The following is a 22,150-nucleotide window of genomic DNA, read 5'->3' as shown; positions in this document are numbered from 1 at the left end:
CTTTTATAAGTATGTGTTTGTAATATAATGAGTTTTTGTGTATTTTAGTAGTATATGTCCCGATTCACGCGCGTGAGCCTGGTGCACACTCATTACTGTGAACCGGGTCCATACAAGTCGGATTGATACCTTTACCTTGGGGGTGATCATTCCGCCCGTATTTTTTTGGCTTTGGGCAAGCCAAAACTACTTTTTAGTCTATTTTTTGTCCCGGCCTGTTTAGGCCCAAAATAGCGGGCTTTGGACACAAAAATTCGGCCCGAATTTAGGCTCGGCCCGACCAATTGGCAAAATTTTTTGGCCGCGGCCCGGCCCATGATCACCTCTACTATACCTCTGAAATTAATTTTTTTAGTATTTTCATCTTTTGTAGCGAGATATAAGATTCAATTCCTACCACAAAAATAAATGTAATAAAAGTTGGTGAAAGTTGGATAACATTTTAAAGGAAAAATTGACAATAGAGGTCTGAACTTTGGGTTATGATTTTTAAAAATTCTGAACTATTGATTAACCTGTGTAGGTCCTAACTTTAGGGGGTCTTAACTTTTAGCGGGCTTTAGTGACTTAAAACTGGCTTAGTAGGTCATCACCTGTAAAACTTGGGTCATATCAGAAGGGTTAATTGAGGGAGGGATGTAGGAACTAGGTGAGATTTTTAAAAAAAACTTCAGTTTTAAGTCGTCGAGGCCCGCTAAAAGTTAAGACCCCTAAAGTTGAGACCTACACAGGTTAATCAATAGTTTAAACCTTTTAAAAATTATCACCCAAAGTTCAGACCTCTATTGTCAATTGAAACTAAGTTGAGACAAATATGAAAGGGAACGAAAGTTCGGAGACTAATTTGGGACGGAGAGAGAAAAAAAATTGCACAATTTCACCATCGTCACGTGATGAAACACGTGTTCTTTTAGGCCAAATAGCTCTCTGCATCCCCCTCTGGCCTCTGGCCCTCTCTAGTCTCTACGCCTTCATGAATTCATCCATCCAACGTTTTCCTTCAAAACCCAACAAATTTTGAATTGACAGAAAACCTTCAAATTTTTTATTTTTATTTTTTTGGGATTGCATTCGTTGACTCACGCACTTTACAATCTTATTCTTCCACTTTTCCGCAGATTAAGTAAGTATTTTCTTTCTTGGAAATTTTGAGGCCTTTGCTTTCTTTTAGGGTTATTTTCTGTATGAACTTCCATCGTTACTGTGAAATTTAATTCCCCTGTAATCTTGCACATTTTTTATATTGCTCTTGGTACGATAATTTGTTAGAATTCTGCGATATTATTGTTTTTTGTTCTATTTATTTATTTACTGTGGGTTTTTAGTTCTTATATGATCAAGTTCTGTTGTGAGAAATTTATGTGTTTGGAGCTGTAAAATTATGTGGGTCATTAAAATTTATAATTTTGGCATCAGGGTTATGTTTAGATTTTGAGTTTTATAATTATTGCTTTTTCTGGGTTCATATCTCATACTGAAGAAGAATTTGTATGTGTCTGGCAATTATATGTTGGAGTTAATAAATTTTATCCTGAATCTTTTTATCAAGGGAATATTTACACTGTTTATTGTTACTATGCTCGGCTTGATATAAAAAGGTCCCAACTTTTGATTATCTCATAGCTTTTATGGCGAATTGGCCATAATGAAAGTCTTAGTGTCAATTTTGCTTTTTATAATCTTTTTGTGTTCATTCTTTGTTGCTTGTCTTTGATGCTATCTGTCTTCATTGTTGGGACATGATCACAGATATTTGTGCCGAGTTCTTGGTTCTTAATAACTTGTGTTTTGCCAGCTTCTTCGGGTATATGTTTATGCCAAGAAGTTAAAAACCACAATAACTAAGTACTCCATACAGAAATAGTAGTCATTTATGGGATGTCATGGAAACTTGTCATGTTTTTCATATTCGTGAAGCTGTATTACTAGACTTTCTAAGACGTTGTTACCTAAATTGGCAGATGGAGAGGAGTGTGAAAACCCTTATTGCAAAGGTTCATTTATTGCAGCACGCTATATCCTTAATTATGATTGGTTAGGACAATATAATAATTATATTTGAATGGAGTATAATTATAGTGAACCCGCTACCTTCTATGTTTGTGGCCTAATTTCTTTAGTATTCAATGAATTTAATATAACTTGAGGACTCATAACTTGTGCTTGGATAAATGACTCCTGCATTTTTTGGATTTTGTGTCATATCGATTTTGAAATGTAATAATCAGAGAGCTTGTTGTGATGCAGTGGAATTTGGGGTTGATGGGGATGTTAATGGTGAAGTGGTGGGAAGTTCTGTAGATACCGAGGGTAAGATTGGTGATGAAAATGAAATGGGAGGAAGTTCTGTGGAAGGGGGACAAAGCCAAGATGACAGAATGAATGAGGAATTTTCTGAAAAGGAAGTTATTCCAGTTGGAGAGCCATTGAATGAGCCTTATGTGGGGCAAGAGTTTGACTCCGAAGCAGCTGCTCATGCTTATTACAACACATATGCCACACGCGTAGGATTTGTGATACGAGTAAGCAAGTTATCTCGTTCAAGACGTGATGGATCCGCTATTGGTAGAGCCTTGGTTTGTAATAAAGAGGGTTACAGAATGGCCGATAAACGTGAGAAGGTTGTGAGGCAAAGGGCTGAAACTAGGGTTGGATGTAGGGCAATGATTTTGGTAAGGAAAATGAGTTCTGGTAAATGGGTAGTTACGAAGTTTGTAAAAGAACACACACATCCTCTAACACCAGGAAAGGGCCGAAAAGATCTTATTTTTGAGCAATATCCAGTAAGTTTTTGCTTCATCTTTTGTGGATATTCATATTGTCATTAGTTTTTAACCTTTATTACTAACTTTTTTGTTTCAAATTGGTCTATTTGTAGCTTAACGACTATACTGGTCACGCTAGATATAGGCATATAGTATCTACAGTGCTGTCTCGTGTTTAGTGCCTGTCATCATCTGCAAGCAGTAGTAATAGAATCATTTTTAAGAACTTTTGAGTATTAATCTTAATTGATTTGGAGTTATTAGAGCGGGATCCCACTTTTTGAGGGATATGACTTGAAGAATAACAAGAATATTTCTAGTAGACTCTCTTTCACAATCCCTAGGGAGATAATACACTAATAGACTGAGGGATAAGTAATTTGACTCATTCACATCCAGATCATGAATGTTTGGAATCCATATTATGCAAGGAGACATTGCTTTTGCTAATTCAGATCGAAGGTATGATCTGCAACATGCTTATACTTTTCCTTTGCTTGAAGTTTTAACTTGTTGAAGGAAAGATGACTTAGAATCATCATTGAAGACTTTCACTTCTCTTTTGCAACCATGTCTTCTATAGGTTTGACTTAATCAATAAGGGGTCGTTGTTGCTGAGGTTTATACTTTTTATAGAATACTTATTCAGAATGATTTTCTGTTACCTTTAAGTCTCTTCTCTTGTTCCATGATTGAACTTAAGGTGAAGTATATGACTTATACAGAATAAAGGCTCTGTGCTCTCGTAGTAGTCCCGAGATATGTACAGTGTCATGGGGTCATTTCAAGCGTGGAGCCCACCGTGAAATAAACCATTATATTATGAGGTAATATGAAAAGGATGAAGCTTCCAGTGAAGATGCAGTTTGGTGAATGCTTTGGTCCTAACAAGTTCTGCTCAAGCCTCAGCTTGCAGTGAAGGAAGTGCAGTTGGATCACATGGCCGAGACTTAGGGGATGTCCAGGAACAATTTATTTTATTTCTTCATTCTCTAACGATGGGGATTGAGAACACTGGAGCACTTTAAGAGAATGGCTCAGTGACTCGGTGAGTTTTTTCTCTAAGGAAAAAGTAGGGAAGCCTATATATTGATGACTGCATGGTTTTTCAGTGCATGCCATGCTTCAGACTTGATGTGGGAGTTCATTGTGGCAAACGTGAAGGTTAAGTGTATTTATATAAGTATATGGCCTTACGTAGTCCTGCCAGATTGGTCCCCTCCTTGATTGGGTAACTGAAACGTTAATAGGGACGCCATGGCGTTTGAAGCATTTTAGAGTAATCAGGAAGGATTTGGTGTAGCTGTGGAGATGATGTGGGAGATATCTTTGACATGGTATTTAAACAGTGGATGAGCTTTTGGTCCTGATTTGGTGAAACTAAGAGAATTTGATTTGTGATTGTAGTTTGATTATAATATGGGACTTTGAAGTTTGAAACACCATCCTTGAATTTGACTGCTTGAAGGTTCCTGTGGCACTAAAGTAGGCTAGAAGTAATTGATCTCTAAATCTTGGTAAGGTTGCATGAAAATCTGGAATTTGCTATATAATTGCACTTCTTTTACATAGGCCCATGTAAATTAATCTGCAAAAGAAGTGACTCATTGTCTTGCAGGAATGACTAGGCAATTTAGTGACGAGAAAGTATGAATGGAAGAGGGTCCTTATGAGCTTTTCCCATGTATTTATGAAGATCTCAGTTATGAAAAAATTGTCCCTTTAGTCAAAGAGCTCCAGTACTTACTATCTAGATGGTAGGTTTAATATTTCTGATATTTAGAGGTCTTTCGGGACAAATGGCTGTTGAGATATATTGATGGAAGTGTTCTATCAGTTGATTGAATTTGAAGAGAGTACTTGTGTGACAGATTTATGTTTGGTCATTAGTGCCTTTTTATTTTCTCGGCAGCAATTTGAAGGCTTATACATGGAAACAATTGAGACTGGATCAGGATATTCCTAGATGCCTAGATTACAGTAGCATTGTTATTGAGCCTCTTTCAAATGCACCCAATTAGTAACGTCTGTGGGTTTGTGCTGGATCATTGCATACAAAACTTTCTGATGACTATTTAAGGTCAGATTTATGGTGCTTCTATGTTTGTGAGATTCAGTATTTGGTTGCAAGATGCATTAGAAGCTCGGATTAAAGTTTTATATGGTTGGAACTTGGAACTGAGATGATAATGATTTGTCTGAAGATGAGTGTAATGCGATGCTTATCAATTAAAGTTTGTGTGCCTTGTCTTCTGGACTCTCTTAGAGCTCTGAACATACTAGGATAATTGTTTGATTTGGCATTAGTACTTGGAAGATCTCATGTGCAGGGAGAAAAACGAGCAATGAAGGAACGTAAAGGTTAAGAAAAGGATAATGAAGAGTGAAGTAGGCTGAGGATCATGATTCTTTATTATGTAGACAAAATAATTCAGGCATATAAAATCTGTAGAGCTTGTTTTCTTTCGTTTCCACCTTAAAAAAATCTCTATTGGTTTGACATGAAACTTGGCAAATATAATTGGTTGGATGAGTCGAAATAGGGTTATACTTCATTTCTTATTAATTATGGGTGTTTCACACCAGTTAAGAAATGAGCATAAGTGATGAAAATAGGGACAACTTGAGTATGTGATTATAGGAAATGGAAGGGAGAGGAGGCTCACATATGGGTAGTAAATGTTTTCTAAGATGGAATCGTAGCAATTGTTGTGAAACTTCCAGAAAAGGTAATTGCAGCAATTAGTAGAAGCCGGAGGATCAAAAATTTTATGCCAACCACTCTTGTAGTAAAAGGTTATGCTTTTGTTTGGCTGCTTCAACTCGCAAAAGTAACATTGTTTTCTAGTTAAGGAGCATGCTCTTTTGGTGAGGGACAGTTTTTTTTTGTTGAACTTAGAATTATATCTCCCATCATTGTAAGCCAGAGTCCGACCACCACCTCTGTCACAGTGCCACTAGTGTGTTTTCAGCTGAGTTGGGAAGGGGTGGGGGGGGGGGGGTTGTGGGAGGGTAAGAAGCATGAAATTCTCACTTTTGACAAAGATTGACATTCTCATAAGTGTAGAACTTTTTTTGGATGGTACTGGCAATTTTATAGATCATAAACTTGAAGAGTGAAAGTTATTCCGCATGACTTATATTGAGCCTTTTAATCCGTTGTCTTTGTGAGTGGAATCTCCACCTTAAATTTCTCCTCGGTCTCAATAGTCTTCAAATAGGTTTTTTGATTGCCAAAAATCCTAAAAATATTGTGATAAATCGGGTGATCTTCGTGGTCAATGCCTTTCTGTAGGCACTTCTTTAAGATCTTCCCCTTCACCCCCTTCGAAGATTGATATTTTCTTGTAATTCTGCAAACAAGAGCTTCTTAAGCTTTCCATATGCCTTATTTACTTTACATTCCCTAGCTTCTAGGAACTTCAACAGGATAACATCCGTATCCTTTGAGGCTTTCAGCCTTTTACTAAGGCAATAAAGGCCTCCCCAAACTGGGAATGTACTTTTTCCCTCAGCTTTTGATGGTTTTGTCATGCAAGTTTTGTTCTTCTTCATTTGTTTTCTTTTCATCTTCCCTTGTTATTTGATAGTTTTTTTTTCTTCTTTGGTAGAATTCCTTATCTGATCTGCAGCTCGCGTAAGCCTTCCTTGCTTTGTCTTTAAGGTCGGAGAGGTAGTTACTCTCCTCCCTGTAAGAAGAGGTCTTCTCAACCAAATTGGAGTTTGACTTTTGACTCATCTGGTCCATTTAAGTTGTTATTATCAACATTCTCATCAACTTCAATGACCATATTTTCTTCTTTTCAGAAACAATCATCTCTGCATTACAGTTTCTACATCTGAGATAGTCATGAGAAGAAAGGTCATGACAATTCCAGCTCAGATTAAACTCTGTTTTTGGCTAAATTTGTTTTCGCTAGGATAACTGGATAAGGGTTTTAAGTTGTACGAAAGAGGGGATTGGGATGCTTTGGTTCAAATATCTACTGGTTTAGTCTCTTTCTCGGCACAGATGGTAATGGCCATGTCTTTCCCAATAGTGAGGCCTCACCCAAACCTGACAAGGGAAACTCTATCAAAACTAACATGAGATTCCATATGCTCCTAAAAAGTTTGTTAATAACTGATTTTTGAACCTGAAGATTGAGCTTCACTGACTCAAAACCCGAGCCACCTGATATAGATAGAAATGCCACCAACCTAAGAATCGTCCGGTAAAACTTGACCAAAGTTGACCTAGAATTTTGAAAGTGAACTACATAATGGCATAAAATTGCACTTCAATCCCAATTAATTTAGATTGACTAACACAAACCCTAACTGACCATATTGACTTGTTCGGCGTGTGCAAGTCCAGATGGGTCTTCCTCAAAAGTTACTGCACTTGAGGTTAAGCCCCACAAATGTGTTTTCAGTTGTTCTTGGATATTCCACTCACCCATGAACTTCGTAGATTTTATGTGCTTAGTATTGCTTAATCTCCCTGAACTTCATCTGCTGCATAAGCTTTCACGTTATGGAGTTGTCAGACGTTTCTTTATTTTAAGGTCCTTGAAGAGCTGCTCCAAGACTGAGTGGAGCCAATTCTTTCATTAATTAGGATTTCTCTTTAAATAAAAATTTAAGCAATTGTTCTGCAAGAAATTTCTAACTAGTAGGAATTATGCTTCTTTGGAACTTTGGGATTTTGTAGTCTTCATATTGTTCTTTGTGTATTATTATGAAGAGCTAAACTTTAGTATTGTTGTATTTTTGACTCTATACTGTCATGGCTGGTGTGAATAGTGTAGAGAAAATGTTCTTACTAGAGTCACTTGTTAATGTCACCTGATATTAATAATTTTGAGGAGGGTTCTTCCCTACTATAAAGAAAAAGGGTTTAGGCACTATTAGTGTACAGGTGTACTTGCTTATTATTTTTTCCTGCTGGCAGTTATATTGTTTTAATAACTTAATTTTTCTGTGTTTAGTACACGTTCATGTTCTCGGGGAGCCCCCATTAGTCAGCATTGTTTGATGAAATAGTTGTGATGGTTTTTTTGCAATAATCTTTTGTCTCTGACGAGTCATCTTGTGTATTCGTTATTCTGCAGAATGAGCATGATAAGATTCGAGAGTTGTCCCAGCAGTTGTCGATTGAGAGAAAACGAGCTGCAACATACAAAAGACATCTCGAAATGGTGTTTGAGCACATCGAGGAGCATAACCAAAGCCTTTCGAAGAAGATCCAAAACATTGTAGACAATGTTCGAGAGTTCGATTCGAGAGAGAAAGAGAACCGAAGATAGTATTTGCTTCTCTCTTACACCATAGTCATAATTTAAAGTAACATTTCTGTGCAGAAAAATTCTGTGAGATGAGGCTAATATTGTGAAATCTCTTTTTGCTTTTTTATTCTATTCTTACCTCATTGTTTTGAGAACAGCTTTCTAATACTGAAGCTAACAGTCATTGATACAGCAGATGGGTAGTTTGGACACTTCTAAAACATTATAACTGGTGATCATTGTAAGACTGAGCTCCCCTTTGCTCCACTTGTTTAATAGGAAAAGGCATTGATGTGTATACTTATCAACCCTTGCAATTTCTATTCTTCAAGCTCTCTCTCTCTATATATATTTTTCTTTATTCTGTTTTTTGAATTTTGTGGTAGGATGACTGTTATATTTGCAATTGCTACTGTTCTCAGTGGCAATATAGCAATTGCTGCCGTTCTTAATGGTAAATACAGGATTTTCATATTGGGGTACTGTGATTAATTAAATAAAGAAATTGTTGAAGATCAAGATCTTCCTTTTTTTACTTTTTTATTTCTATTTAGGTGTCATTTTCTATATCTAATACATAATATAAACTAACACAAAGTCTTATAAAAGACCGTCTCACGTTAACACTAACGTGAGACGTGTCCTTTTTACCTCCCGAGGAGAGAGAACGAGGGCAGCAAATGCAGGGGAACCGAAGCAGCTGCTTCGCCTGAACACCGACAACACAAAAGACCCACGCTGGCGACGAGGAGGAGCACATGCAACACGGTGGCAGCAGCGCCACAAAAGCAAAGGAGAGAGAAAATGGGACTAAGAACAACCAACAACAGCACTAATGGTAGCAGCACCGGAGCACGACAATGTCACCGGCGGAGGCGACAACAAAAAGGACGACAGTAGAGGAAGGAGGAGAAGAATGGTGAGTGAGAGAGAGAAATAGGTTGGGGTTTCGCGTTCCATTTATTTTGTTGAAATGAGACAAACTTTTGACAACAAAACACTAATGTGGCACTTTTAGATGAAGCCACGAGAGAGAATAAAGATGATGGGTTACATATTTCTCAAAGGGGCTGATTTTGTCATTTTTAAGTTATAGTTATAATTTTCTAATTAGTTAAGGAATTTTATTAATTAGTTACATATTTTTGGCTCTTAGTTATGGTTTTTGATTCATAGTTAGCTTTTGCTTAATAGTTATGAAATTCGGATATATAGTTATGATTTTTAGGTTATTAGTTATTAAGTGTGGTTAATAATTATGGTTGATAGTTGTGATTCTGGCTATTAGTTATTGTTTTCTGATAAATAGTTATGATATTTGGGTATTTAGTTATTATTGTTTTTACATTAGTTATGACTTTTTGTTTTTAGTTTCGGTTTTATGGCTAATAGTTTTAGTCTAGAAAATAACTGAAAGAGTATAATTATAGCATATAAATAATTATCTATTAATTTCATGAGTAACAATGATGCATGATTTTATGGTTATAGTTTTGATATTTGGTTAAGAATCAGTGGATCTGAAATCATCAAACTTCCGATTTGCGAGCTTAGATCGCCATGTTGTAATTTGTACAGAGAATGGAGGAGGAAAATACTACAGGTTTAACAGGTTATTGATGGATTAATGAAGATGTATAGAAGGATTTATGCGTGATAAAGAAATTAGGGCAAATAAAATGCATCATAATCTGATTTTTATAACAAAACTAATATACTCCAGCGCTCAACTAATATATACTTCAACGCTCAACTAATATACTCCAGCGCTTAACTAATATATTTCAGCGCTTAACTAATTCATCTAGAATCAATTTTTGGTTAGGATAACTCATAGGTCCAAGCGCTTAACTAATTTTGCTGTTGGTTTGATGCACTAGCGCTGATGTCATGCTGACATCAGCGGTCTCACGTTAACACTAACGTGAGACCGTTTCACCAAAAACGGACTCATAAACTAATTACTACTTCATATGAAATCAAGTCGATAACCAATAATTAGTTTATCATATAAATCAATTAATTCAAACTTTTTCATTGATAATTATTGTTAATTTGTTATCAGTGTTATATTATCAGTTTGACAACTAAACATTAAACAAAAACCTAATTTCCAAAATTTAAGTGGATGAAATTAATTATTCAACTAATTTAAGTATTCAAGTTCATCAATTAACATTTAACAAACAACAAATATCTTGTAAACAATCAAAAAGATCATAGTTTATTTTCCTTGAAAAATAAGGAAAAACTGAAGTAGATGACTTGTTGGAAATAGACAGCGGGCACACATTTCCTAAGAGCAGTGTTGACGGCCAACAAGATGGTGAATTCTGGTGGCAGACTACAGATCTAAACTAGAAAAGATAAGGAGGAAGATGAAAAAGTAAAAAGTTATGACAGTAACAATTCATGATGCTTTTTAATTTCTCTTATTTTGCAGAGTGGTTATGTTTAGGAACTCAGTGCATACTTTCAATGATAGGTTTGAATCTCTCTCTTTTTTTCCCTAAATAATTTCACAATTTTTTACTTTGGGGTACTGCAGATCCCCTTCGCCCCATCTAGATTCATTAAGAGGAAGAATATAAGCTTGCTACTTCATAATCATGGCTGATTGGTCTAATTGAGGGTTTAATATATTCAACTTATTTTTCTTCAATTTAACTTATTTATTACATTTTTTTCACCAAATACCCCGAGTTTTCAATTTATTCACGAGGTACCCTCGCACTTTTGAAAATACACGAGGTACCCCTCAGTTTCACAATAATACATCCAAATACCCTTAATGACTAACGGCGTTAACCACCGTTAGTCATTAATTCTAATTTTGTGTTTTAAACCCTAATTAATCCTAATTCTAACCTTAATCCTCACACAACTTCTAACCCTAATCCCCTAACCCTAACCCTAACCTTAACCCTCCCACCACCCCCTCCCACCCTTGCAGCTCCCCCCTCCCCCAACCCCCGCAATCTCCCTCCCCCACGCACCCCGCTACCCCCGCAGAGCAGCAACCCTCCGTCACCCAAGCGCGACTCTCTCTCCTGATCTAACTGTGCGATTCGACAGGGTGGGGGAAAATGGTGCGAAAATCGACAAGGGTAGGGGAAAGGGGTGCGAAAATCGACAAAGGTAGGGGAAAGGGGTGCGAAAATCGACAGGGGTTGGGGGAAGGGGTGCGAAAATCGACGGGTGTTGGAGAAAGGGGTGCGAAAACCGACGGGGTTGGGGGGAAGGGGGGCGAAAATCAAGGGGTTGGGGGGAAGGGGGGCGAAAACCGACGGGGGTACGGGGAAGGGGTGCGAAAATCGACGGGGGTGGGGGGGAAGGGGTGCGAAAATCGATGGGGGTAGGGGGAAAGGGGTGCGAAAATCAACAGGGGTGGGGAGAAGGGGTGCGAAAACCGACAAGGTGGGGGGAAGGGGTGCGAAAACCGATAAGGGTGGGGGGAAGGGGTGCGAAAGCTGTGGCCTGCGGGGGGTGGGGGAGGGGGTGGGGGTTGCGGGGATGGGTGGGTGAGGAGGTAGATGTGGGGTTGCGGGGGTGGGGGAGGGGTGGGGATGGCGGCTGCAAGGGTGGGGTGGGGTGGGTATGGGGTGGGGAGGGGTGGGGGGGTGGCGGCTGCAGGGGCGGGGTGGGGGAGGGGTGGCGGCTGCAACAGTGGGGTGGGGGAGGGGTGGTGGTTGGGTTGTAGTGAGGTTAGGATTAAGGTTTGAAATTAGAGTTTAGGGTTGGGATAGGGTCAAGTGTTAGGGTTTAGTTAGATGTTAGGTTAGTTACGATTAGGTTAGGTTAGTTAGGGTTAATTAGGGTCTAATAAGGGTTAACCGTCGTTAGTCATTAAGGGCACGTGGAGGTATTATTTAAAAACTGAGGGAAACCCCGTGTATTTTCAAAAGTGCAAGGGTACCTCGTGAATAAACTGAAAACTCGAGGGCATTTAATTTGGTGAAAAAATCGTGTTTATTATAGACTTTTTAAAATATTTTCTGAACTATTTTAAATAATATTTTGAACTGAACTTAATTAATGATTATTCTAAACATTTTTAAAACTTTAATAAAATATTTTTATATTATTTTTAGATGTAATAAAAATAAATTGAATAAAATAAACTTAAATAGATACAAATCTATAAAAAGGCGTGGCACCTCTATTACTCCACCGAAAATTGTCTAATGTGTACACACGTCATCAATTAACAAAAATAAAATTAGCTTGCAACAAGATTTGAACTCGTGACCTCTTGCTGTTATACATGACACCATTACCATCACAACCAACTTTTAATCATGCTTTAATTTAAGTGTCCACATTATTATATACTTGTACCTTTTAAATGTTGAATTTTCCTTAACATATTTTAATGAAAATGAAAAAAAATATCAAGTTTGAAAAACAATACCAATAACCCGGGGCAACGCTCAAACCTAAATACTAGTTCAATCTTGAATAGTGGAGTATTTTCTAATAATCACTCCCTTAAAAAAGAAAAAAATGACTTTAATTGTTTGTTCTTTCTTTCCCTTCGTAAAAGTTTTATCTTCACATCTTCTACAAGCATGTGATTCAATTCATTTATTGACGACTCTGGTTATGTTCAGTTCACCTTATTTTTGCTTATTTCAAATCAGATCAGATCAGATCAGAAAAAATAAGTTCAGATCAGATCAGATCAGACCAGATCAGTTAAGTTCAGATCATGCTTATATTTAATAACTCATTATTACTATTAAATATCTTTCATTACATATTAGTAAAAATTATAATAATTGAATATTAATAAAGTACTCATTGAGACGAATCAAACAAGACCACACATGACTATATTTTTTCTTATATATTGAGAAAAATCTAAAAGATTCTCTCTAATATATTTATAACAATCACTCACAAGTCAACTAAAATCATAAAATTGCATAATTTATGTTATGTAAATCACTAAAATGAGGAAACTTCAAAAAAACTTAAAAATTCACTTACAAACTACAACCTATAAAAAAATTGACTTGAAATCAAAGTGTCCACTTTCTTTACAATTTATGAAGTACTGTACTTAATTCAAAAATCAACTCAAAAATTATAATATTAGAAATCATAAATAAATTCAATAAAATTTCTATTTTAATTTGTTCATAGAATTTAACTTTGAAAAGTAAAAAAAAAAAAAATATATGGTGAGTGATTTAAGTGACAGAAACTAAACCTATCAAATTTTGCAACTAAAAACAATTATACTTTGTATGTCTAATGTTCAAATTTTGACTCTTACGCCGAAAAAAAATCGAGTTTCTGTTTCGAAAAAAATTCAACCACACATTGCGTGCAAAAAATTCTAGTTGTTAATAGTGTCAAGATTCTAAGTGAGAAAGATAAAAAAATACAAAGGGAGTATTACTATTTACTAGTACATTTGTTCAAAAGGATTATTATTGTTATTGTTGTACTTATTAATTATTAATATTGGTAATTACTATTAATCTTGTTGTTATCATTATAAATATAATTGTTATTATTATTTTAAGTTATTTTGTTGTTATCAAATAATAGAAAATTAAAAGCCACGTGTTAAGAACATAAGATTGACGCAAAAATAAGAAATATATAAAATATGATAGCTCAAATTCATGACAACGGAACTACTAAGTTCGGATTACATTTCAAAATAAGCGAAGTGCGAGATACAAATTATAAATTTAGATTCGGTATACCTCTTCCTACCGAATTCAAAATCTCTCAAGCTATTTGAAGTTGCGCACTATTTATTTCTTTCTTGCGTAAGTCATAGTTGTTTATTTATATATCTTATATTATTTTATATGAAAAAAAGAGTTGAGTCTGCCAACTTATCAAGTGTGAAATATTTTTTTAAAGGGAAAGTGTGAAACATTGTATAAGTGCTCTTATAAATTAATGACTTGGGTTATATAATTATTTTTAGTAATAATTATTATTGTTATGATTATAATTATTGTTGTTGTTATTATAATAATGATAATAGTTATTATTATTATTAATAATAAAAGTTGTGTAAAAGTTGTAATAGAAATAAAATGATAATAATAGTAATACTATAAATAAGATCTTATAATGTATTGCATAATAATAAATTACAAAGTAATAATATAATAGTAATAATATATTTTATAAAAGATAAAATCTTGTAAATCAGATCAGATCAGATGAGATCAAATCAGATCAAAAAAAATAAGTTCAGATCAAATCAGATCAAATAAGTTCAGATCAGAAAATTTCAGGTGAACTAAACATAGCCTCTATTTACCAGGAGTTTTATGGTCGTATCTTTGAATTTAAAGAATAATTCAAATATGGTGAATCTCCAAAAACAACTCTTTTTTAGCACCTTTTTAAACTCCCTAGCAAGTCAAGGTATGCACGATATGCCATGAAAATATGACACTACATAAACTCATAAATCATCACTCATGTCATTAGTCATGACTAGTTTTCTTCTTCCTTCCTCACCTCTAACGAGCTTAAGCTTATGCTGTCTCTCGTATGCGTTGTTAAAGTAAGTGATGAATTTTACTTTTAGAAACAGCACAATTATGCTTACAATTATGCTTCTGATTGCTCCATCAATATCATTAAGCTCGTTATTATTCTTTCTATGCATAATCTTAATGAAATTACCAACCGATTGACTCTGGAATAATATATACTACTGTTTTATATGTATTTTCCTGCGTTTTACTCTATTCTCTATATTTTTTCATTAATTTAAAATCTAGGCAGATGAATCCTTCAATTCTTGTTACCCTTTTTCTAAATGATTTGATGGGTATCATAAAGATATGCAATTTGGGGAATACAAATAAATTTGTGTTTCTGTCTAGAAATTAAGGGTGCTAACTCCTTTGCTTAGGGAATACAGGGTCAGATCTGAATGTCCTGAGTCCAAAGTCCGTACGCCGGAATCCTGCAAAAGTAACGGTTAGACTGTCCCGGAGGTGGTTCCGGGATCGGCTCTCCGACGCTCAAGTCAGTGATCAAGCTAGAGAGATAAAGTCTAGAGAGAGATGCTCTGGTTTGTTAGGTAAGAACTCAATACCTTCTCATTGATGAGGGGGTTGGGTATTTATAGTGCTTTGGAAATCCCAGCTGTAGGCCAGCTGGAGGGCACTGACAGCTGGAAGAAACCACCATAGGTGGGCCCCTGTGGAGCCTAAGGCTCTGTTCGGCTTGGATTACCCTTTGCTCGTGTACCCTGGGAAATAAGCCCAAACAATTAGCCCCACGCCAGGAATGGGAAGTACCGAAGCCTTGCTGAAGCGTCTCCCATTCGTGGCGGAATCTGGAAAATCCTGAAGCGGGACCGACCCGGTCTCATAGGGGAGGGCATGCCGACCCGGTCCCCATTAGGAGAGGGGAGGCATGCAAGCCGACCCGGTCTCCTTGGGGGGAGGGGAGGCAGGTGCCGACCCGGTCTCCTCGAGGAGAAGGGGGCATGTGCCGACCCGGTCTCCTTTGGGAGAGGGGAGGTATGCAGGTCGACCCGGTCTTCTTGAGGGAAGGGGAGGCAGGTGCCGACCCGGTCTCCTGGAGGGAAGGGGAGGCGAGTGCCGACCCGGTCTTCTTAGGGGAGAAGGGTGACGTGCCGACCCGATCTTCTTAGGGGAGAAAGGTGACGTGCCGACCCGGTATGCCCCACAATTAGAAGTGAAGGTTTGCTTATGCGTGGCTCGGAGGCGGGGCCAATGAGCCCCATGCTTGTCCGAGCCGGTGCTATTTCTCGCTTAAGCCAATTCGTGACTTTGGGGACATTTGACTCAACCCAAGAGGAAGGCCTCCTTGAGCCGAGCCGGTTTGGACGCGGCTCGGATGAGGGCCAAATGAGCCCCATGCTTGTCCGAGCCGGTGCCGTCTCTCGCTAAGTCAATCTGGGACTTAGGAGATTGACTCGACCAAAGAGGGGAGCCTCCTTGGGCCGAGTTGGTTGGACGCGGCTCGGATGAGGGGCCAATGAGCCCCATGCTTGTCCGAGCCGGTGCCGTCTCTCGCTAAGTCAATCTGGACTTAGGAGATTGACTCGACCAAAGAGGGGAGCCTCCTTGGGCCGAGTTGGTTGGACGCGGCTCGGATGAGGGGCCAATGAGCCCCATGCTTGTCCGAGCCGGTGCCGTCTCTCGCTAAGTCAATCTGGGACTTAGGAGATTGACTCGACCAAAGAGGGGAGCCTCCTTGGGCCGAGTTGGTTGGACGCGGCTCGGATGAGGGGCCAATGAGCCCCATGCTTGTCCGAGCCGGTGCCGGGAACTTTGGATTGCTGGCAGGTGTGACCGAGCTAGTGATCTCAGCTTATGAACCTGAGCTGGTGAACTTAATGGGAACTTGAGCTGATGAACTCGATTAGTGCTTGGAACTTGGAATGCCAGGTGGCAATCATGGATTATTGGGGTGCTAGAAAACATGGTGGCGATTCAACTTCCGGTAATTCATGGCCCTTCGTGACTCTTCGTGTTCTTTAGGGCTGTGCCTTTGGATTGTATTGGGCCATCTGAGAGGCCCATCAAGAGGGCGAAAAAGCAGGTCCCGGTCCATATTTTGACGCGGGACACGGAAATCGAAATTTGCCTATAAGTAGGGAGAGAGGAGAGAGATTTTGTCACTTTTCACAATTCTCTCTCTCTAAACTGAGTTTTCTGCTCTTTCTCTCTCTACTTCAGAGTTCTTTCTCTCTCTAAGTCTGGGCTTCATTTTCTTCGTCCGACCAGGTACGCTTTTGTTTTGTTTTTTCGCCAAGTTTTTCTCTCTTTCATTTAATAAAATCGGCCGACCCCCTCTTGTTGATAAATAATGGGGAGCTCGTCCGAGTCAGTGACACCTCCTCCCTCACCTCCTTATAATTTAGCCGAGGAAGTGAGGGGTATGGGAATGGTATTGGTGTCAACTTTAATCCCGGATCCCTCAGCTGTGCCTGAGGCGCTTTCCCTCCCGAGTACTCCTTCGCAAGCCGAGGAGGAGGATGCGAGGGTGCCATCCCTCTACCCTGGGAGGTGTCCCTGGCCTATCCCTCTTCGAGGAGTTACTTAGACAAGTATTTGTCTGATGGTGTAGTTAGGATAACTATGCCGGGAGAAGAAGGCGAGGCTTCGACGTCCGGGCGGTTCGTGTATCCAGAAATAGACCCCAAGGGCGGACCGGGAGCGAAGTTTCCTCTGCCCTCACTAATAAAAGCTTTGCTAGAGGATGCCCGAGGCCAAGCGGCCAAATTTCAAATAAAGGACCCCTATTTGCTGGTCCGACCCGATGTTAGCCACACCATTTTGACTCCTCCACCCGGGTGTCCTGCATTTTATTATAAGGCTATGGAGATGGGCTTGAGGTTCCCCATGACTCAGTTCGAAAAAGATTTGCTGAATGCCTATAACCTATGCCTGGGCCAATTGTCTCCGAACTCCTGGGGAGGAATCTTGGCCGTTCAGGTGATTTGCGACCTCCTTAGTGTTAAGCCGACCCTCACCCTCTGGCGCCATATGTATAAGCTATGCGAAATGCCGGCTGGGGATCATGGTCCCGGTTGGTGGTGCTTCCAGGCTCGGCGGGGGTACCGAACTGTTCTTGACCTTCCCACTTCCCAAAAGGGGTTCTGCCGAGGATTTGCCTTTGTATATCATGGAAGGGAGTGGGGTATCCCCACTGTACCTCCATCGACCGACCCCAACCACTGCTTGAATTTCAAGGTGCCCGAGCTATCGGATGAGGAGGCTGTGGCCGCGATTTATATGCAGTTGGAGGCCAAAATAGTAGATGGCGGTGAAGTCTTTGTAGCGGGGAACTGGCTCCCGAGCTGCAAACTTTTTAAGAACGAGCACTTCCTTGCGGCATTCGGTCTGAGCCCGGCCTTTCCTAAGGGTAATTCGGCAAAAAGGGGGTCCGGTTGACTTGTTTTTTGCTTCGCTTGTTATATCTTTCTAACTTTGTCTTTTTTCTTTTGCAGAAGCTTCCCTATCATTCATCAAGGAAACCGAACAGGAAATGGCCGAACGCCTGACCTCCGCTCTTGAAGCTCCCAGGATAAAGGCCGAGATGAAGGCTAACAAAATCAACAAACCCTCTAAGCCGAAGGTATGCATTCTTTCCATCCGACTTTGCTTGGGCTTATATTTTATAATCTCACAAACTTTTGGGGATTTCTAGGACCCGTCCAACCCAAGCCGAAGAAAGCAAGGAACGGGACGAGGTAGGGTCGAATTGACCGAGAAGGCTTGGCCAAGGCTCGGCCGAAAAGGAGGCCTCCGCGAAGAAGGCGAGGAAGGAGCCTTCTGTCGAGGTAAACAGTCCTCGACCGACTCCGGAGAGGGCGACACTCACGTCTTAGTTCACCCCTCTGATTTTGAGCCGGTCCGGAGTCCGGGTATATACCGGCGTCCTCCAACCCATCCTTGGCCGAGCAGACTCTGTCCGAGGCACCAGTCCCTTTCACTCAAATGTCCAAGTCGGACAAGAAGCAGAGGATTTATGATGCCCTGGAGATCCTGTGCACCCAAACCGACCGAGATCATATCAATGCGGTCAATGGGAAAAATGAGTCGAGCGAGCTTTTTCGCTCCTGGATGGACGTAAGTGAATTTGTTTTACTTTGCACTTTATCTCTTAACTTCCACCTTCTAACTAGCTTTCATCTTAGCAGTTTTCTATCCGGATGACCAAGGTGGCCGAGGACCGGCTTGCTTCTGGTTCAAGAGGTCCAGGGGCTGAAGGAGGCGGCCCGGACGCACTTCGACGAGCTCTACGAAGCTAAGGAGGGTAAGCGTCTGGCCGAGCTGCGACTGGGCGAAGCTGAAGAGAAAATCCGCCAGGGCGAGGCAGCCTGGCAGAAGGAGCAGGAGGAGGAAGAGAGAGAGCCAACTTGACTATAGCCAAAGGCAATGCTGAGTCGGCTAAGGCTACTGCAGATGCTGAATTGACTCGGATCCAAGGCGACTTGGACAGGGTTAATTTCAAGCTACCTACGGCCGAGGCTCAACTGAAGGAAGCCTAGGCAAAGGTCTCCCGTTCTCAGGAGGAATGGTTCGCGCGTGGCAAACCTCTGATGCCTGTACTGATTTCGGTGCCGACGTAGGCCAATCCTCCCACAAGATGGGTGAAGACGAGGCGCTCTCCAAGCTCAAGGTCGCCCTTGCCGACTCCTGCTCCTCAGCGGACTGGAACTCGGTCTGGTCACGCTACCAGGAGCTTGCTGAAGCCGAGGCAGCTGTGATTCGAGCCAAGATGGCTGAGGAGGCCAGCTCGGACGATGAAGATGACGATGACGATGATGAAGCTGCTGAGGAGTGCGGAAGCACCGAGCAGCCTCAGCCTGAGATCGTAGCCGAGCAACCTGCGGCCGACCCCTCCATCCAGCTTCCTTAGGATTATTTTTCTTGTCTTCTTAGCTTATTTTGCTAATGGCCTCTCCGATGGAGTTATTTGTAATTTTGGGCCTTTTGTATTTTTGCCTTTATCCATGTATTTTTGCAAACTTTTGGTTGTGTTTTACAACCATTAATGAAATACAACTGCTATTTTGCAATTTAACTTGTCATTTTGCAATACAATTTACTTTTTTGTTGTTTGCAATATCACAATTTATAACGGACTGGTTAAGTCTTGTTTGCAATATTTTCAAAATAGACTGGCTAAGTCTTTTCACTTCTGGGGCAAAAATCCGACTTGATACATGGACCGGTTAAGTCCGAGTTGTTACATTCGAACATAATAGCTAAATCTGACCAGGTAGCGCCGGTTGTACAATATGCCCCTATTGCAAGTAACAAAAAGAAATTACACATAGTATCTTTTGAGGTTATCTATGTTCCAAGGTCGATCCAGGGGGACCCCTTCGGGAGATTCGAGCCGGAATGTCCCTGGTTTGAGGACATCTGTAACCTTGTAGGGGCCATCCCAATTTGCCCCCAACTTCCCTTTGAGATGGGAGAGTCCGGTGGCTTCCACTTTTCGGACGACCTAGTCGCCAAGGCTGATCGGTCTGGGCTTCACTCGCCTGTTAAAATGCCTTGTGATCTTCTGTTTGTACTGGATGGCCTGCAGTAAGGCATTGCCTCGAGTTTCGGGCAACAGATTTAAGTTGATGGGTTTCTCCTCTTCGTTCTTGTCGAACTCATGGATCGTCATTCGAGGAGAAGGAATCCCCATCTCGACCGGGAGGACGGCTTCGCTACCATAGACCAATCCTAAAGGGGAGTGCCCCGTGGCCTCTTTCACTGTTGTTCTGGCCGACCAAAGGACACCGGGTAGGTCGTCTACCTATGCCCCTTTAGCTGCGTCAAGGGACTTCTTGATTCCTTTAGGACAATTTATTGGTCGATTCGGCTTGCCATTGGTTGGGGTCGGGAGACGGCGGAGAACCTTGTTTGGTTGCCGAATCGGGAGAGTCTCGGGTCGGCCCGCTGTTGAATTGTCGACCATTGTCTGACACCAGAGCTCTTGGAATTCCGAACCTGGTGATGATGTTCCTCCAGATGAACATCTGGACTTGCTTGTCAGTTATTGATGCTAGCGGTTCGGCCTCTGTCCACTTGGTGAAATAATCGATGGCCACAATCAAGAACTTCCTTTGCCCTGATGCCGGGGGGGAAAGGTCCGAGTAAGTCCATTCCCCACTTATCGAAGGGCAACGCTGCTTGAATCGTGGTAAGGGGAGTAGCAGGAGCTCTTGGTATGTCCGAGTGGATCTGGCAAGATGGGCATCGCCGGGCCAGATCCGAGGCATCGGCCTTCAAGGTGGGCCAATAATATCCTGCTCTTAAGGCCTTTCCGGCTATTGTTATGCCCCCTTGGTGGCTGCCGCAAGCCCCTTGGTGTATTTCCCGGAGGACATAGTTTCCTTCCTCGGGGGTTACACACTTGAGAAGGGGATGAGTGAAGGACTTTTTGTAGAGCTGACCATCATGCCAAAGGAACCAACCAGATTTATGTTTGACTCGATCGGCTTCCTTAGGGTCGTCGGGTAAGGTCCCGTCTCGCAAGTACTTCACAATTTCATTCATCCAGCCAGAGGAACGGTTGAGGACCAGCTGTTCTTTGGCATTTATGCTGGGCTCTCTCAACACTTCCCAAGTTATAGTTCTAGCTGACCCTTCAGCAGAACTGGCCATCCAAGCCAGTGCATTAGCCTGCTGATTTTCCGAGCGGGGGATATGAGTAATCCGGAATCCGGACAACCGTCCAATGACAGTTCGAGCTTTGGCCAGGTACATTCTCATGTTATCCTCCTTGGCCTCGTACTCTCCTGAAACCTGACCTACAATGAGTTGCGAGTCAGATTTCGCCACGATTGAAGTTGTTCTGGCCAGGATGCAAAGTTGTAATCCGAGGATAAGGGCTTCATACTCGGCTTCGTTGTGGATCCAAGAAACTCGAACTTAACAGCGTACTCAATTTTATCCCCGACCGGGGGTTTGATGATCAAACCGGCTCCACAACCATTTTCGTGGAGGATCCATCGACCAGCAATTCCCATTCTCCGTGAGCCGACCGGGGGTCTGGTTGACACTCGGTGATGAAATCAGCAAGGCTTGGGCTTTGATGCCCTTCGTGCTCAATTCTAGCCCAAAATCCGCTAGCTGATCCGCCCAATCAGTCATCCGACTCGAGTGGTTCCTACTTTCAATGATCTTTCCGAAGCGGCTGTCCGGTTAGGACTTTGATGGGGTGCGCTTGAAAGTAGGGCTTGAGCTTCCGACTTGCCATTACTAAGGCAAAGACCATTTCTCGACATCCTGTACTTCGCCTAGCCCCTCTATAGCATGGCTGATGAAGTAGACAGGATGTTGCTTTCCTTCTCGCTCGGCTACAGGACTGCGCTAAGAGCGTAGTCCGAGACAGCCAAGTATAAACAAAGGGTTCCCCCGGCAAGGGGGAGATCAGTTTAGGCAAAGTTGCCAAGTGATTCTTGAGGGAGTGAAGGCTTGCTCGGCTTCGTCGTCCCATGCGAACTCTTTTCGCTTCAGGGCCTTGAAGAACGACAAGCTTTATCAGCCGACCGGAGAGGAAGCGACCGAGCGCGCTAAGCAGCCGGTTAGGCGCTGTACTTCCCGAACTTCCGAGGAGATTTCATCTCTAGGACCGCTTTGATTTGTCCGGGTT

General features: G+C 41.1%; 1 protein-coding gene across 2 annotated transcripts; it reads left to right on the top strand.

The window, feature by feature from the left end:
- The first annotated feature begins 932 nt into the window (after positions 1-932).
- LOC104888817 (protein FAR1-RELATED SEQUENCE 5) lies at positions 933-8,357 on the top strand. 2 transcript variants are annotated; one of them, XR_007272526.2, is made up of 4 exons: positions 933-1,123; positions 2,248-2,783; positions 3,491-3,813; positions 7,859-7,994. XR_007272526.2 is itself a non-coding variant. In XM_010673911.4 (3 exons), coding segments are annotated over exons 1-3 (732 nt in total). In that variant the 5' UTR covers positions 934-1,122; the 3' UTR covers positions 8,054-8,357. The 2 variants fall into 2 exon arrangements, 1 of the variants encoding a protein (XP_010672213.2); XM_010673911.4 differs by lacking the exon at positions 3,491-3,813 and having other exon boundaries at positions 934-1,123; positions 7,859-8,357.
- The last annotated feature ends 13,793 nt before the right edge of the window (positions 8,358-22,150 follow it).

The sequence above is a fragment of the Beta vulgaris genome, chromosome 3, assembly GCF_026745355.1.
Source record: "Beta vulgaris subsp. vulgaris cultivar EL10 chromosome 3, EL10.2, whole genome shotgun sequence".
Taxonomy (NCBI): Eukaryota; Viridiplantae; Streptophyta; class Magnoliopsida; order Caryophyllales; family Amaranthaceae; genus Beta; species Beta vulgaris.
The sequence above is the reverse complement of the archived record's forward strand: the minus strand, read 5'-3'. Positions and strand labels throughout refer to the sequence as shown.